The 15,497-nt window shown below is 50.4% G+C and overlaps 1 protein-coding gene across 4 annotated transcripts in view; it reads right to left on the bottom strand.

Moving 5' to 3' along the window:
• Window positions 1–15,497, bottom strand: part of FANCA (FA complementation group A) — a 39,417-nt gene that overhangs the window by 6,317 nt on the left and 17,603 nt on the right. For 3 of the 4 annotated variants that reach the window (XM_036303312.1, XM_036303311.1, XM_036303310.1), the window contains exons 21-32: window positions 14,306–14,382; window positions 12,598–12,717; window positions 10,834–10,970; window positions 10,355–10,425; window positions 9,966–10,062; window positions 9,698–9,885; window positions 8,526–8,622; window positions 7,400–7,576; window positions 6,195–6,268; window positions 4,583–4,711; window positions 1,790–1,874; window positions 332–498 (exon numbers count right to left, since the gene is read on the bottom strand). In XM_036303312.1, coding sequence (XP_036159205.1) covers window positions 332–498; window positions 1,790–1,874; window positions 4,583–4,711; window positions 6,195–6,268; window positions 7,400–7,576; window positions 8,526–8,622; window positions 9,698–9,885; window positions 9,966–10,062; window positions 10,355–10,425; window positions 10,834–10,970; window positions 12,598–12,717; window positions 14,306–14,382 — 1,419 coding nt within the window. Of the gene's footprint in view, window positions 1–331; window positions 515–1,789; window positions 1,875–4,582; window positions 4,712–6,194; window positions 6,269–7,399; window positions 7,577–8,525; window positions 8,623–9,697; window positions 9,886–9,965; window positions 10,063–10,354; window positions 10,426–10,833; window positions 10,971–12,597; window positions 12,718–14,305; window positions 14,383–15,497 lie in introns of those variants that run through there. The other variant, XM_036303313.1, reaches the window with a different exon arrangement.

Raw genomic sequence — 15,497 nt, 5'->3', positions numbered from 1 at the left:
TGTCCCCAGCCTGTGGCTGGCTGAGCACATGAACCCTATGATAGACACTCAAAAGATGTGACCCAAAACCAAAATGTAAGTTACATAAGAAGCAGGGCACCAGTCTGACTAACTGGAGGGTTCCAGCATTTCATTCTCTGAGCACACAAGGTCTTCCTTCTTTTGACATGAGTTCTTTCCAACATTTTGATCCTGGGTCTGAGCAGAAAGCTTTACTCCCAAGTGTTTTTCATATCTCCAGGCCCTGCTTCTCCACAGAACCCCAAGAAGCCACCACCACAGGCTGGGGAGCAGGGGGCTGAAAATGAATGACAGACTCCAGTGTTGTTACCTTTTGTACATGAGTAGCTCCCGCTGTCTCTGAAGTCGGGAAGCCGTGTCCCACCCGCCTGCCAGAGCCTGGAGCCGGCTGCGGAAGATCCTGAAGAGGAAGTGTCCCCGAGATGGAGCACGGCCGTGGGGCGCCACCGGGCCCTGTTCCAGGTCAGCAGCCATCTCCTAGAGAAAAACAAGGCTGAGAGGCGCATGCATTTTCATCTCTGGTTCCAAGTGGTTCTCTGTCCCCAAATGCGAAGGCAGAGAGTCCCTGGGCTTCCTGTCTGCCCCAGTGAGGAGCCTGAAATGTTCTTGGGAGAGAAGTCTCCACAGGGCTCAGGATAAGTGGGATAAAATCATTAGGAAGTTGAAAAACTTTGCAAAAATAAGACTAGCACAACGAACACCTTTACCCAGATTCACCCACAGCTAATGTTTTACTCCATTTGTCATTTGCTCTTACCCTACACATACAGTGTGGGGGCACACATGTGAGGATGAATTACTCAGGTGAGGACTGTATACAGCAGGCACTTGATAAATGCCTCAGTGCACACGCAGTGTCCTTAATATGCTCAGGTGGCTGCAAAGCAGCAGCCACAAACCCCATCTAATCACTGCCCACCTGACATGTGTACTCGGCTGTGTCTGCCCTCTTCAGTCACATCAGTCATGAAGGATGTGGAGAACAAGAGGTCAAGATGAGGGGGGTTCAGGGGAATCAGGTCTCTTTTTTGTGGAATTTTCACTCATTTGTTAGTAAATTTCTCCAGTGCTCTAAACCACAACCCCCATGTTTATCTTTCCATTCCTATTTCCTAAATCCAGACATTTTGAGAGGCAGCAGGAATGCCACCAGGAAGCATGAAATCCACACACAGAACCCTACAGAACAGACGCTGTGCATTTCTGCAGGCAGGTTCCCAGGTACACGTGGACGAGGAGGCAGGTGGGCTCAGATCCTGACCCTTACGGCCCAGGAAGGTCTGAGGCTGGCAGGCATGGTGACTACACCTGCTCTCGCTCTCTCCGTGCTGCAGAGGAGACAGAGTCCGCTGCCTGCAAGGTGCCAGCTGACCCTGTGACACTCCGTGAACTGTTGATCCTCTGAAGGGATTGACATCACTTCTCAGAGCCCGACACCCAAACAGAACAGCCAAGAGTAAAGCAGAAAACAGTGGGGTAGCACCTGTGTTATCATCAAAGTTGGAATTTTCTTAATCGCCTCTATTTTCAGAAATGTCCCAAAGCCTGGAGGCGATGCCAGCATCACAGCTTTGGTTTGTGTTTCCATGATGTGCACTGGACTCTTTCACAGAGGACCTGTCACCCTGGGTCTCAGCCACTGTGTGTGTGATGCGAGTTTTCATTCTGCTCAGTTGCCTTAGGACCCATTATGGATATTCATAATAAATAGCTTAGTAACAGAGGCTTAATGCAGTGAACACACTGAATTCTGCACCTTCTAACTCACCTGCAATCTTGAAAAAATATCTCGATTTCCCATGTAGCCACCAAGAACCAAATCAGAATTCTCTGAGTGGTCACAACTCCTTGAACTGAAACAAAAACGCAGTAAAAGCCTCCTGAGTATCTCCTAATTGTGCTGGAGCTCCCGCTTCCCCCGCCTCCAGAGTGGTGTGTGGTCACAGGAACTAACAAACAACAAAACCTTCTGTAACAAAATACCAGCAACCCAAACCCAATAACACATAAAAACAGTTATGCACCAGACCCACTGGGACTTATCCCAAGGACACAAGGCTGGTTCAACATCCATAAATCAATTAATATAACACACATCCCATATAACAAAAGGCTAATATGCAAATTGTCCCCTCGACTGGGTGTTCGACCAGGGGGCGGGGCCAGCTGGCCAACCAACCACCCACGGCCCCTCCCTCAGATGGGCCCCATCCATCACTCCCCCCCCCCCCCCCCCAAATCAGGGGCAGAGCCAGCAGGCCAACGATCTGTGCACGAATTTGTGCACCAGGCCTCTAGTATCAATAGAAAAACAAAAACCATGTGGTCATCTCAATAGATGTAGATAAAGCATTAGACAAAATTCAATAGCCTTTCAAGATTAAAAACACGCAACAAGCTAGGCGAAAGGAACTTCCTCAACCTGATAAAGAGCATTTATGAAAAAGACACAGCTAACCTCACACTGAATGATGAAAAACTGAAAACTTCCCTCCTAAGATCAGGAACAAGACAAAGATGTCCTCTTTCAACACTTCCATGCAACACACAGTGGAAGTTCTAGCCAGGGCAGTTCAGAAAAGGCATCCAGATGGGAAGGAAAAATTAAACCATCTCTATTCCCAGATGGCATGATCTTTTATGTAGGAAATCCTAAAGAATCTACAATAAAAAACTATTAGAGCAAATAAACGAGTTCAGCAAAGTTACAGGATAGAAAATGTATATAAAAAATCAGTTGTATTTCTATATAGTAGCAAGGAATAGTAAAGACAATGAAATAAAGACAATAATTTCATTTACAATGGTGTTAAAAAAGAATAAAATACTTAAGGATAAATTTAACCAAGGTGGTGCAAGACTTATATGCTGAAAATTAACACATTGTTGAAAAAAATGAAAGACCTAAATAAATGTAAAGACATCCCATGTTCATAGATAGGAGGACTCAGTGCTGTTAAGACGACAATACTGGGGGTCGGGGGTGGGGTGAGGAGAGAGGTAGAAGAGGGTAAAGGGGGGACAAATGGTGATGGAGACTTGACTTGGGGTGGAGAACCCGCAATACAACATATAGATATGTACTACAGAACTGTACCCCCGAAACCTACATGTTATTAACCAATGTCACCCTGATAAATTCAGTAATAAAGAAAAAAAGATAGTAAAATACTACTCAAATTCATCTACAAAGAGTGCAGTCCTTATCAGAATCCTATATCATTTTGTAGAAAGTGACAAGCTGATGCTAAAACTCAGATGGAATTGCAAAGGACCCAGTCAAAACAGTCAAAACAACCGTGAAAAAGAACAAAGTCAGCCCTGGCTGGTGTGTCTCGGTTGGTTGGGGCATCATCCCATACACCAAAGGGTATGGGTTTGATTCCCCGTCAGGGCACATACCTAGGTTGTGGGTTTGATCCCAGTTGGGGTGCCTACAGGAGGCAACCCATAGATGTTTCTCTCTCTCTCCCCAAAGGTCAATGAATGTGCCCTTAGTTATGGATAAAAAAATTAAGTGGCTTGGTCTATATTATTTATTATTTTTATTATTTTTTTAAAATACATTTTGTTGATTTTTTACAGAGAGGAAGGGAGAGGGATAGAGAGTTAGAAACATCGATGAGAGAGAAACATCAATCAGCTGCCTCCTGCACACCCCCCACTTGGAATGTGCCCGCAACCATGGTACATGCCCTTGACCGGAATCGAACCTGGGACCTTTCAGTCCACAGGCTGACGCTCTATCCACTGAGCCAAACCAGTCAGGGCGGTCTATATTATTTAAAAAATAAAAATAACAAAGTTAGAGGACTAACATTTCCCAATTTAAAACTTAGTACAAACTATAGTAATCAAAACAGTGTGAGGCTGGCAATAAGGATGGACCTGCAGCTCAACAGAAGAGAGTCCAGGAAAAAAACCCTCACAAGTACAATCGACTGATTTTTGACAAGGGCACCAAGACCATTCGGTCGGGAGGAGACACTCTCCCCAACAAAGGTGCTGGGGAACTGGACATCCACAAGCAGAAGAAGAAAGTTGGATTCCTAACATACACCACATACAAAATTTAACTCAAATGGATCAAAGGCCTAAACATAAAAGCTGAAACTGAAAATAGGTAAATTGGGCTTCATAAAAATGTAAAACTCTTATGCATCAAAGTACTCCACTGAGGAGTGAAAACATGACTTACAGAATGAGAGAAAGTATGTGCAACTCATATGTCTGAAAAGGATCTGGCATCTAGCACATATGAAGAACTCTTACAGCCCAATAAAACAAATAACTCAATTTTAAAATGGGCAAAGGATCTGAACAGACATTTCTCCAAGGAAGATACACTAATGGCCAACAAGCTAATAAAAAGATATTCAACATCATTAACCATCAAGGAAAAGCAAATCAAAATCATAATGCAATATATCACCAGGATAAATATTATCAAAAAGTCAGGTAACAACAGTGTTGGTGAGAATGTGGGGAAACTGGAGGGAAATAAAAATATTCCTAGAACTACCCAAACTAAAAGATGCTTTCTGGCATCAGCATTCCTGACCTTTGACAGAAGTCCATCAGAACGTTGACAAGGACGGTGCACGCTGTCTCCAGGTCTCCATCGCAGCCCCCTGCAGCGGCGGGCATGGGGACGAAATGCTCACGGATGGCCCACTGGTGGAAGTCCCGCCTGCAAGCACATACCAAGTCTGTGCTGTAATGTCTGCAAGCAGGAGCTCCCATAGTGAGAAATGAACCCCAGTGAGGGGCACAGCAACACAGGAGTGGGATCAAGGGGTCTGGGGCTACGGAAGGCTCTTGACCACCTATGAAGAACCCCTCAGGGGCCACCCGCACATGCTGAGCTGGGGACAGAGGCTGAGGACTCCTCCCAGGGTGCCTGTGAGCTGCCCCAGATCCACAGCACAGGTATGCAGATGTGGACAGCTGCCCTTGGAAAGGTCTGAGGACAAACTACCAAAAGCACCAAGCCACCAGCACTGCCATCTGTGAAGGAGCCAAACCCGAGCATGAGTGGGCAAGGAGCCATGATCACCTCGTGCTGCTCCTTCTGAAACCTGTGCAGACAGAGCTGAGGACGGAAACCCCAGGACAGGTGCAAGTACAGTGTCCACATACGGTGGGCTCAGGGACACTGAATGGCCATGGACCCTCACACCAGAAAGCTAACCCCTTCTCTTCCTGCTGGAAAGAGGTCAGGAAGGGCACAGACCCCAGGGCACTTGAGCACAGGTGCAAAGCCCTCCCAAAGCTGGCCTGGCGCAAGGAAACAAAACCCATTTTGTTGGAAAAAGTTGCTGTTTTCATTGCCACAGCCTTTTCCTTTTCTCATTATTTCTGTTAGTTCTGTCCAGAATCTGACATCACAAGACAAGTTTGGGGACAGACATTACTCCATGTGACTGGGGTCTCTGATTTCACAAAGCTCAGTGGGACTCCAGGACCCTGTTCCTTGCCCTCAGCTGCTCCCTTGGGCTCCCGTGCCCTCCCTGACCTCTGTGCCCCCAAACCCATGGGCCCTGTCAGCACCCCACTTGCATGCCCAGAACAACACATTGGACCTCCCAGTGGTCTCAGTAATCAGCCTTCACACCTGATTGACTCCTCTTGGAATCATCCCCTCACACCCAGCGCTCTGTGGGGCACACGCCCAGCCCTCTGCCTCCTCAATGGGCTGCATGTGCTCTTCCCACATGGACAGTGGACGCAGGGCCAGCAGATACCAGCTGAGCACATGATCGGTCAGGCCCCACCTGGGGAACATGTTTGCTGTCCTGCTGCCCTTCTCTGGGCACTTGTTCTCACAGCCCTGCCTGGTGCCTTCCGAGAGCATGTCCCTGCCTCTATCCACTGTCTACAGGCCTGTCCCAGGCCACACAGGGGTCAACTCTGTGTGGTGCCTTTGCCAGACCGACCTGTCAGGAGTGTCAGGGGCGAGGTGCCACATGGGCAGGAGGGTCTCATTTACGAGGCATCCCAGCTGCTAGAACATTCTAGAAGTGTCTAGCAAACAGCTCAATGTTTCTTGAGTAAAGGAGTGAATGAAACTGTGCTCACAGATATGTTAAACTGAACATTAAGGATATAATGACAAAACTCAAGACTTTAAGACAATGTAGAAAACCATAAAACATGTTGAGGTAAACACCTACCTTTCTATGTCTGAGAGAGAGTCCACTTCCGGGTGAGTCTCCAGTTCCAGCTGCACCCAGTCTCTGTAAGTGAACTGAGAGGAGGACCAGCTGAGAGGCTGCCACAGCGAGGATGGAACCCAGGAACCACAGGCCGTTCCCCAAGAGTCCCACAGGCCAGCCCCCTCACGTGGTCAGAGTAACCTCTACCTCACACCACCTCCCCTGCTGGACGGCGGTGCCGGCCCCAGGTCCTGATGAAGAACTGCTCTGTTGCTTTGTTTAACTGCATGGGAAGCTACTAAGACGGGAAAACTGGACTGCTAAGCGGCGCGCTCCAGCACACCGCAGGTGTGAGCAGTGGCCTGTGGCATCTGCAAACCTCTGAGGCTGCCGCTCAGCAACTCCGGGAAAGAGGTCATTCTTTAGTCCCGGGCGCTGGGTGGTAGCCAATAAACTTAGTAACTGCTTCAAACATTCATCGTGGCATATTTCCTGTTTTCAAATTCCTGGAACAATTTCACACATCAACCCAGACTCATCTCAGAACCTAACACTGCATGTAAGAGCACGTCACAGAAACATGCGTACAGCACGTCCCAACAGAGTGAGGGCCAAACCCGGTGACAGGCAGCAGTGCGGTGCTCAGGGCTGCGATAGCCCAGGGCTTGGAAAGCACCCTGGAGTGCAGGGGAGGCATCTGCTAAGCGTCACTGTTCCTTGCCTTACACACCATCAGGCCTACTCTTGCATAAATGATATAGTTAACAATAAAACTGAAAAATATTTTTCTCTAAAGACCAAAACAAACAGGCAAGTATACCAGAAATAAATGCAAGTTATGAAAAGGAAGCAGAGATGAGTAACAGGGGCACACTGGCCCAGGGGCCAAGGATCCCAGGGATTATGCACAGAGAAGCCCAGCCCCAAACCAAAGCCTGGCAGCTGTTTAAGATACATTTTTATCCACTCTTAAAATCTCTGAAAAATATTACTGTTGGGGGAAACTGGGCGGAGTAGAAGGCATCTTTCGACTGGTTTCTTAAACCTCGGTGTGAATCTACAATGATCCCAGGAACAGTCTCAACCAAAGCCAAGTCTATGCTGCTCCAACGTCACTGGGTCAGGCCCACCCGCCTGCCCACATCCTCAGGCCCCAGATCTGCACCTGCAAACCCGGGCTTTGGGGCGAGGTGAGAAACAAGGGGAGGGACAGTAGGACCTACATGAAACTCCTTCTCCTTCAGTAGTTCCCGGAAGGCCCTCTGTCTCCACAGACAGAGGGCAGCTCGCTGCCAGTCTGCAGACGGCAGGCACAAGGGCCTCCAGGGAAGGCTGGCTGTGTCCTCCACAGAGAGAGGGTATCGGGCTTCTGAGAACAATCTGAGCACAATGAACTGAAACTGAAGAGAGACAGCAATGCATCTGTGAGATTCAGAACATACTCACGTAGCCTGGCCACATCCAGCAGGCAGCGAAGACCCTGCGTCACCTGCAGCGTCGCCTTCCCCTGTGGGGCACCCTGGGCATCGTGACCAGTTACATGCAGCACCTCTGTGAGCAGCCTGTATGTAAACCTTGGTGCACAAAGGATCGTTTCCCTGGGTGGATGCTTAGAAGCTGAACGGCTGGGTCTGACCTGCTCTTCAGAGGGTGGTGCCATCTTCCCAGGCCTCGGCTGGCACTGCTGTCTTCCCCAGGAAGTGCGCACTGGGCAAGCAAAGCCTACCAGGGGGGTGTTCCTTTGTACCCCTTTGCACCTGAGGAGGTCAGCCGTTTCCCTGTGTTTCTCGTGTAGGCTGCACCATATGGGAATCAGGACTGGACAGTGTGACTGGGGACTTCCTTGCTGGGGCCACTCCTCCTGCTCTTCATTCCATCCTTACATTCTGGCAGCTGGGACTAAGCTCCTCGACACCAACCACAGGGGCCCAGCTGCTCCCAACACCAACCTACCTGTCAGGCCAGGAGGCTGGGCTTTTAAAGCTCCATTGATCCCAAGGGTGAGCCTGGACTGAGAACCAAGTTTAAACCTCACAAGGGAGGCTCCCTAAATCTCTGCAAAAGGAGCAGCAACCTCACCTGCCTGGCTGACACATAATGTTTCTCACACACTTTAAATTTCTCATCTCCTAACAATCTAAAAAGCATTCACGAGAAGACAGAACTCTCTAGAGGAAATAGATTCTCTGAATGGGAAGGTTCTTACACCCCCTCATTCAACTTGGAACAGGAGGAAAAGGCCGCGTCCAGCCCAAGCAGACAGCCTGATAAACAAGGGGCAGGGGCATCGGACTCCTGCATAAAACCGGAGACTCGGGAGGACGGAAGAAAGGAACCTAAGAAACCCACCTTTTTTATTAGGCCTGGAGATAAACAGCTGTACCAAGCATCACATGATTGGGGAGAAAACTTACACAAAGCGTAAGAAATGGTTGCAGTACAAAATCTGAAAATAGAAAATGGAATTGTAACACAGAAATGTGGTCCATGGAAATAAGGGAGAGAGAATTAAGCGTGAGTCCTGAGTCCCTGTCCTCAGCCTCCACTCCTGAGCACTGGGAAGTGGCCCCCGCGTCATACCCTTTGGGTCTGAGCTCTGTCCCTGCTGCTCGGGGGAGAGAGAGACCAACCAGAAGAGACTCACCCAGGGGCCCAGAGAAAGTCAGGAAGGTGGTGAGGGGCGGGGGAGGGGGGCCAGGGCACCTACAGGACTGACTCCCAATGGGGACTGTTTGGTGCTGCCAAAAGCCCATGAGAGGGATGGGGATGGGCAATCTGCCTCCAGTGTGGACAACACACACATCAGGTGGGCAGTAGGCAGAGACAGGCTTTCCTGCACTTATCCTTTCTGCTGATCACATCCCTCAGGCCTTTTGTCAACTGTCAGTAAACTTCAAACACAGTCCCAGCCAACAGCTCCACTTCAGACCCACCACACAGGACTCCTCAGCACAGGCCAGCCGCTCTCACCCCACCCACCCACCTGCCCCTAGCACCTGCCACCCCGCATGCTGCACGCTGTTGAGTTAGCAGGTGTCCCCACACAGAAGGGTAGGAATGGGCTCAGTGGTGCATGATGGGACGCGTGGGGTGTAAACTGGCCCAGACTTACAGGATGATGGGTCTCAAAGCCCTTTAAGAGGAGTCTACCTTTGGACGGGCTGTTCCACAGGTAGGGGTTTACCCTAGAGAAACAGCTGCCGCAGCTGCTCAGCACAGGGAACCAGGGACCTAACCAGAAGTCAGGACCCTGAGCCAAAATGGAGCAGCTCTGACAGGCCCAAAGGACGTTGAGTGACATGCAAGGGCACCACCGTCTAGTGCCAACATCTTACATGCAGTTTAGTGCAGCATGTGATCCCATTTTTATAAACCAACCAACCAACACTATCACATAAATACATGGAAATAAGATTCCAGAAGGACAGACACCAAGAGGTGAACCAGTGATTATCTGAGGGGCACATTTGTGACTTGCTAACAGAGGACACAAGTATTGAAGGACCAGGGGGAGAACTCACTTGAGGCAGAAGAGTGAGGACTCCTTGGACCTGCATGTCAGAAGGCTGCTGAAGAACTCAGGGATGGAGAGGCCCCTGGCAGGGACAGGAGGGCCCATGTGAACCTCCGGGAGCGCAGACCTGGACTCGCCGAGGTGGACGGCCAGGGCAGCCAACCCCAGCACGTGCGAGGCACTCAGGCTCGGGCCCTGAAATGGGACGAGAACTAGTTGAGCAGGAGGAAGGGTGCAGAGCCCCCTTCCCAGCTGGAGGGAGGCAGCAGCCCTACCTGGTGACGGAGGAGCTGGTAGAGCCTGGTGAGCACAGCGGGGAGGAGCGAGCGTCCACACGTGGTCGTCACAAAGCGGGCCGCCCAGGAGCCCTGCCTGCAGAGACAATGGCCAGTCCCAGTCCTGTACAGCCCTCCCAGGGTCTGGGGTGCCAGCACTCAGGCACAGGAGGCCTCGGCAAGAAGCAGGCAGTTCCCCAAATAGTGGCGTCTCCTGTGCAATGCTCACTCCTGCCCTATCCCCACTGGATAAAGTCAGCATAGACCCCACCAGTAGCCAGAGGACGAGGAACTGATGGCCACGGTCGTCATGGAACCAGGGAGAAGCTCTGCTCCACAAGGGGGCCACCCAGAGCAGCAGGCCACCTGCAGACAAACTGCCCAGATACCTGTCCGGTGGGGCAAAGCTGGAGGCTGCCATTAGGTTCTGACATAAAGAGGTCAGCAGAAGGTCCACGACCTGGGGAGACACCAGGGGAACCTGCCTGAGTCGGATCTTGTATTGTTTACACACATTTGACAGGTTTACATTCGGAGAGGAAACCCCAAAGCAAACGGGTACAAGAATCCCCACTCCCAAGCCCTGGGAACATGACAGGCCACGTGCTGTCCCGCACTCTCCTCTGGTGAGACGTTAAGCAGGGAGCAGGCCAGAGAGTGAATATTGTGGACTCTCAGGCCACAGAGGCCTCTGCTGCATGTTCTTTGCACACACAAGTGGGGTGCTGACCCTGGCACTGAGGACTCTGACCGTCCTGGCTCTACATACACACTTTATATAGCAGGACAAGGGTGAAGAGAAGGGCTTCGGTTCTCTAGCACAACCCAGCAGGCGCAACAGCTGTGCTCTCTGGCGTCCCACACTCACCTGCTGCTCCCGCAGCTCCAGTTTGGGAGCAAGAGCACTGAGCTGGATCTTCGAGACCTTGGAGCTGCCATCGTCCTCACTGAGTCCCAGGGCAGAGTGCAGCCTTTCAGAAACCACCGCAATCTGAGCAGACAAAACTGCAAATGGCAGAGTCCAGTCAGGTGAGCAGGTGTGCGGGGAGGAGGTGCACAGAGGGGCTGATGAGGGTGCAGAAACTACCCAACACTACCCTGACTGTACCCAGGGCCAACTCCCTGAAGGCAGCAGCGACTGGGCGTGGAGAGCAGGTGACACGGCTGAGGGGGGTCACCACTCACACTGTACTGCACGTGTGAGAAGGACGCACTCTGTCACCACCACAAACCTCACCACTTATTTAAGTTCGTCATCTGAATCACATACCAACTCTCCCCCACACGTGACATCTGCTGGAGGCTTGCGTCCCAGCTGTCATCATGTTTGCCGATGGCCAAGAGCCACAGCCTCGGGGCACCAGAGGTTGGGTGGGTGCTGAGTGGGCCAACCATACTGTGTGGAAATGGAACCTCTGCTGCTTTGGAACAAGGCTGACCTGACCTTTCAGCAACCTTGCTAGAGCCTTTGGGTCCTGCCTGGCCCCAGGATCCCCAGATGCCATGTTCTGAAGGCCACGCTCCCACCCCATGGCACACTCAGCAGGATCGCAGCTAAGGCCCTGCAGGCACCCAGCAAGCAGAAGAACTAAGATAGTTTTGTTAGTATTTCCTCTGTGAGGCTCTCTCAGGATATTCTTTCCTAGCAGGAATAAAATAATTCATAATAGCCCTGGACGAGTGGCTTGGCTGGTTGGAGCGTCATCCCATGCACCAAAAGGGCGCAGGTTCCATTCCTGGCCAGGGCACATACCTAGGCTGCAGTTCGATTACCAGTCAGGGCACATACAGGAGGCAACTGATAGATGTTTTTCTCTCCCTTCCTCTCTCTAAAAATCAACGAATGTATCCTTAGGTAATGATAAAAAAAATAAAATCTGTACAGTTACTAGGTAAAAATATGGCCTACTAATTTTGTTTTAATATATTTTTATTGATTTCAGAAAGGAAGGGAAAGGGAAAGAAGAGAGAGAGAGAGAGAGAGAGAGAGAGAGAGAGAGAGAGAGAGAGAGAGAGGGAGATGATGAGAATCATTGATTGGTTGCTTCCTGCATGCCCACACTGGAGATTGAGCCTGCAACTCAGGCATGTGCCCTGACCAGGAATCAAACTGTGACCTCCTGGTTCATAGATCAACACTCAACCACGGAGCCATGCCGGCGCAAGCTAGCACACTATTTTGGATTCTGCATTTTCCGTAAGTAAAGTCTGAAAGTTAGGATTTATTTCATAAATTGCTGTGCACCATTGCTAAGTCTGAACTGTCTGGGCTCCAATCCAGAGAAACACTCATAACTCATACAGCAGCAGAGGTTCAGGCGTGAGGAAAAGAAAGAAAACCCCAACCTACTAAAGTCGCCCAGCCTCCTCTCCACCACCTGTCCAACTGGGATGCCAAAGAGCAGCAGTCACCTTCTGTCAAGGGTCTGTGACAGCTGGAGTGACTGGTCTCCCATCCTGTCTAAAGAGGACCACATCCTGATACCAGCCAGCACCAGGGTCAGGCTTAACTACCAAACACTGAACCACAGGAATAAGAACCAGCCACTACCACCTTGAGGGAGTGGACCAGCCACTGAGCCCCATCCATGACCGCACACGGCTCCTGAGCCTGCCCAATGCCCGTCCTCACCATCATACTGGGCGGGGTCTGTCATGGCGGCCCTGAGCTCTTGAAGTGCAGCTGTGAGCAGTCCCAAGGAGCCTTCCACACAGCCAGGTTCCGCCTCCACCTCCATTCCCAGGGCTGCATCTGCGAGACGGGAAAGAGCGGTTCTAACAAGTAAGCCATCAGGAAACACATGCAGCTGAATATGGACCTGCTCATTCCCATGGGTTCCCTGCCCACAACGGGAGGAAACAAAACCCTCCTGAGGCTGGATGCTGTCACATCAAAAATCAAAACATTCATAAACAAGCTGAAGAACAAGCATGGTCTACCTGCCCCATTGCCACAAGTGCGAAAAGCATGTGCCTAATGAAAAAAGATGAGGCCCAGCCAGTGTGGCTCAGTGGTTGAGCATTGACCCATGAACCAAGAAGTCACTGGTTCAATTCCTGGTCAGGACATATGCTCAGGCTGTGGGCTCAATGCTCAGTAGGGGGCATGCAGGAGATAGTCGATTGATGTTCCTATCTCTCTATCCCTCTCCCTTCCCTTCTCTCTCTCTAAAAAAAAAAAAGAAAGAAAGAAAAAGATAAGAAGCACAGCAAAGGAGGCCGGGCAGGAGACACTCATGAATGACTTATTCCCTGCTTCTCAAACTTCTAAGTTGTTTATCATAGGATGTTAAAAAAAATAAAACAAAGAAAAAAGACAGAATCAGTGTTTTAAAAGCAAAATCAGTTCATTTCTGGTGTCACTGGAGAAGACACGGTGTGCAGCAAGCCTCACAGGTCTCCGGTGACACCAGGAGTCAGAGCCTAAGGCTTCTACTGATGATTCCATTGCATCAAGTTCTACAGCAGAAGACGCTCTGAAAGCCCCCAAAAGTGGGACCTGGGGCTGGGCGAGGAGGACCAGCGCCACACATGGCATCCCCAGCAGAGCTGCCGACTCACTGGCCCTAACAGCGGTGAGCTCTGGGACCTTCATTCTTTGTCCGCTCAGAGGCTGGGTGTCCATCTGTTATAAGTTATCCAGGCTAGTGAAAGGGGTTTCTGGCTGCGGAGGTGAAACCAGCAAACACAAGCTGCTTCATCAGCGTGGCTCCTGCCCTCTGTCCAATGACATTGCTGAGAAAACAGCCTGACAGCACTGCTGACTGTCAGCCGCCTTATTAGTGGCCAGGTAGGGTGGGCAGGAACACACCGAATCTGCCCAGCTGCTCCCAGCACAGCCGTCCCACCCCTACATCCTTTCAGATGTGACCTAGGTCCATGTCACTATTCCCCAGAAGCAGAAAGACCCTCCCCCCGGCCAATCCACCACAGAACTTAACCGCCATCCAAATGGTCAGTCAGAAAGCTGTCCACAGACCAGCCCTACAGCAGGCTTCAGAAACGAGATAGTCCTGGAGCCCGGCTGCTGAGTCTGAGAGGTCACCCGAATTTAAAGCTTGAACCCAGGACAGGCAAGCAGAAGCCTCATCACCCTCAGTGGGGCTACAAACAGCAGAGCGGATGTTGTGCGCATGCACTGCTTTAAGAACGTGCTATTTCAGGTACATCAGCATCTCCAGGCTCAGAGCCTGTGAGCTGACAGCATCACGTCCTGGTCCATGACTGGGGCTAGTGGTGGGCAGTCTCTGAACCCAGAGCCCTGGCCAGACCCAGCGCGACCTAACCAGACAGCACTGACCAAGGCGCCACTTCCACAGCTCATGGCCAAGAAGCCTTACTTGTCGGTTTCTTCTCTCCAGCAGCAGAGCAGGCTTGGCGGTAGGTGGAATACAGAGACGAGGGGATTTTATCTGCTCTGGATCAGAACAAAACATTAACATCAGGTCAACTATAACTCAAGCTAATTCTCAAGCTTATAGTTCCAAAAACTTTAGTAAAACAAGAGTCTGTGACAGAGTAAATGTAATTACACAGCACGGTACATTATGACCCGTTCAGGAAACCACTGCGTCACGCCCTCACTGGTGCACAGTGCTGTGTGTTCACATCTGCCAGCAGTGGTTTCACTGGGCACAGAGATTCTACATGTTTTTTACTTCTCTCATTCAAGTTTCAGAAACTTACAAATTTTAAAAGGGAACTTATACTACTTTAATTAATACTAACAAAAACACCCAAATGTGATTAAAAATACAAAGAATTAGAGAGTAGGTCCTGTGGTAAGGACAGGGGCGTTTACAAAGCACGGCTGGCACTGTCTCAGGGCACAGTGACAGGAGCCATGGAGTCACCCTCAGAGGAGCCACAAGGGGCAGCTCAGGTATGGGACGCGTGGACACTGGCATGGCCTGCAGGACAAGAAGCCTCCACATGAGCCATGAGGCAGGAGGGCATCTGACCTTCCAGTGCTGCAAACCATGACGATACAAACAGGAGGAGGACACAGCTGAGCTCCAGAGTGAGGTCCCATCAGGGGACCTAAGTGAGGCAGGGAACACAGCCTGCAAAGTAGGAACCCAGGGGACCACCGACCAATTGGGAAGTGGAAAGCTTTTAGCTTAAGAAATAGAAACCAGCCCGGCTGGTGTGGCTCGGTGGTTGAGCACTGACCCAGGAACCAAAGGTCACTGGTTCAATTCCTGGTCAGGGCACATGCATAGGTTTGGGGCTCGATCCCCAGTGGGGGGCACGCAGGAGGTAGCCAATCAATATTTCCATCTACCCCTCTCCCTTCCTCCCTAAAAACTCAATAAAAGTACTTTTTAAAAAGTAGAAATCAATGCAAACAAAAGAAAATGGAGAAATTCACTGAAAACCCTCAGGCACCACTATCATTACTACTCTGAGAGGGAAGGCAAACACTGCAGCTGTTCAGTAAGAACAGATTGACATAAAAAGAGCGTCTGGTGGCAGAAGTGAAACTCACTAAAGGACAGGCAGGTAAACCTGAAGAAAGAAGAGGGGAAAAAA

This window comes from Myotis myotis, unplaced genomic scaffold (genome assembly GCF_014108235.1).
Source record: "Myotis myotis isolate mMyoMyo1 unplaced genomic scaffold, mMyoMyo1.p scaffold_m19_p_37, whole genome shotgun sequence".
Classification (NCBI taxonomy): Eukaryota; Metazoa; Chordata; class Mammalia; order Chiroptera; family Vespertilionidae; genus Myotis; species Myotis myotis.
The sequence above is the reverse complement of the archived record's forward strand: the minus strand, read 5'-3'. Positions and strand labels throughout refer to the sequence as shown.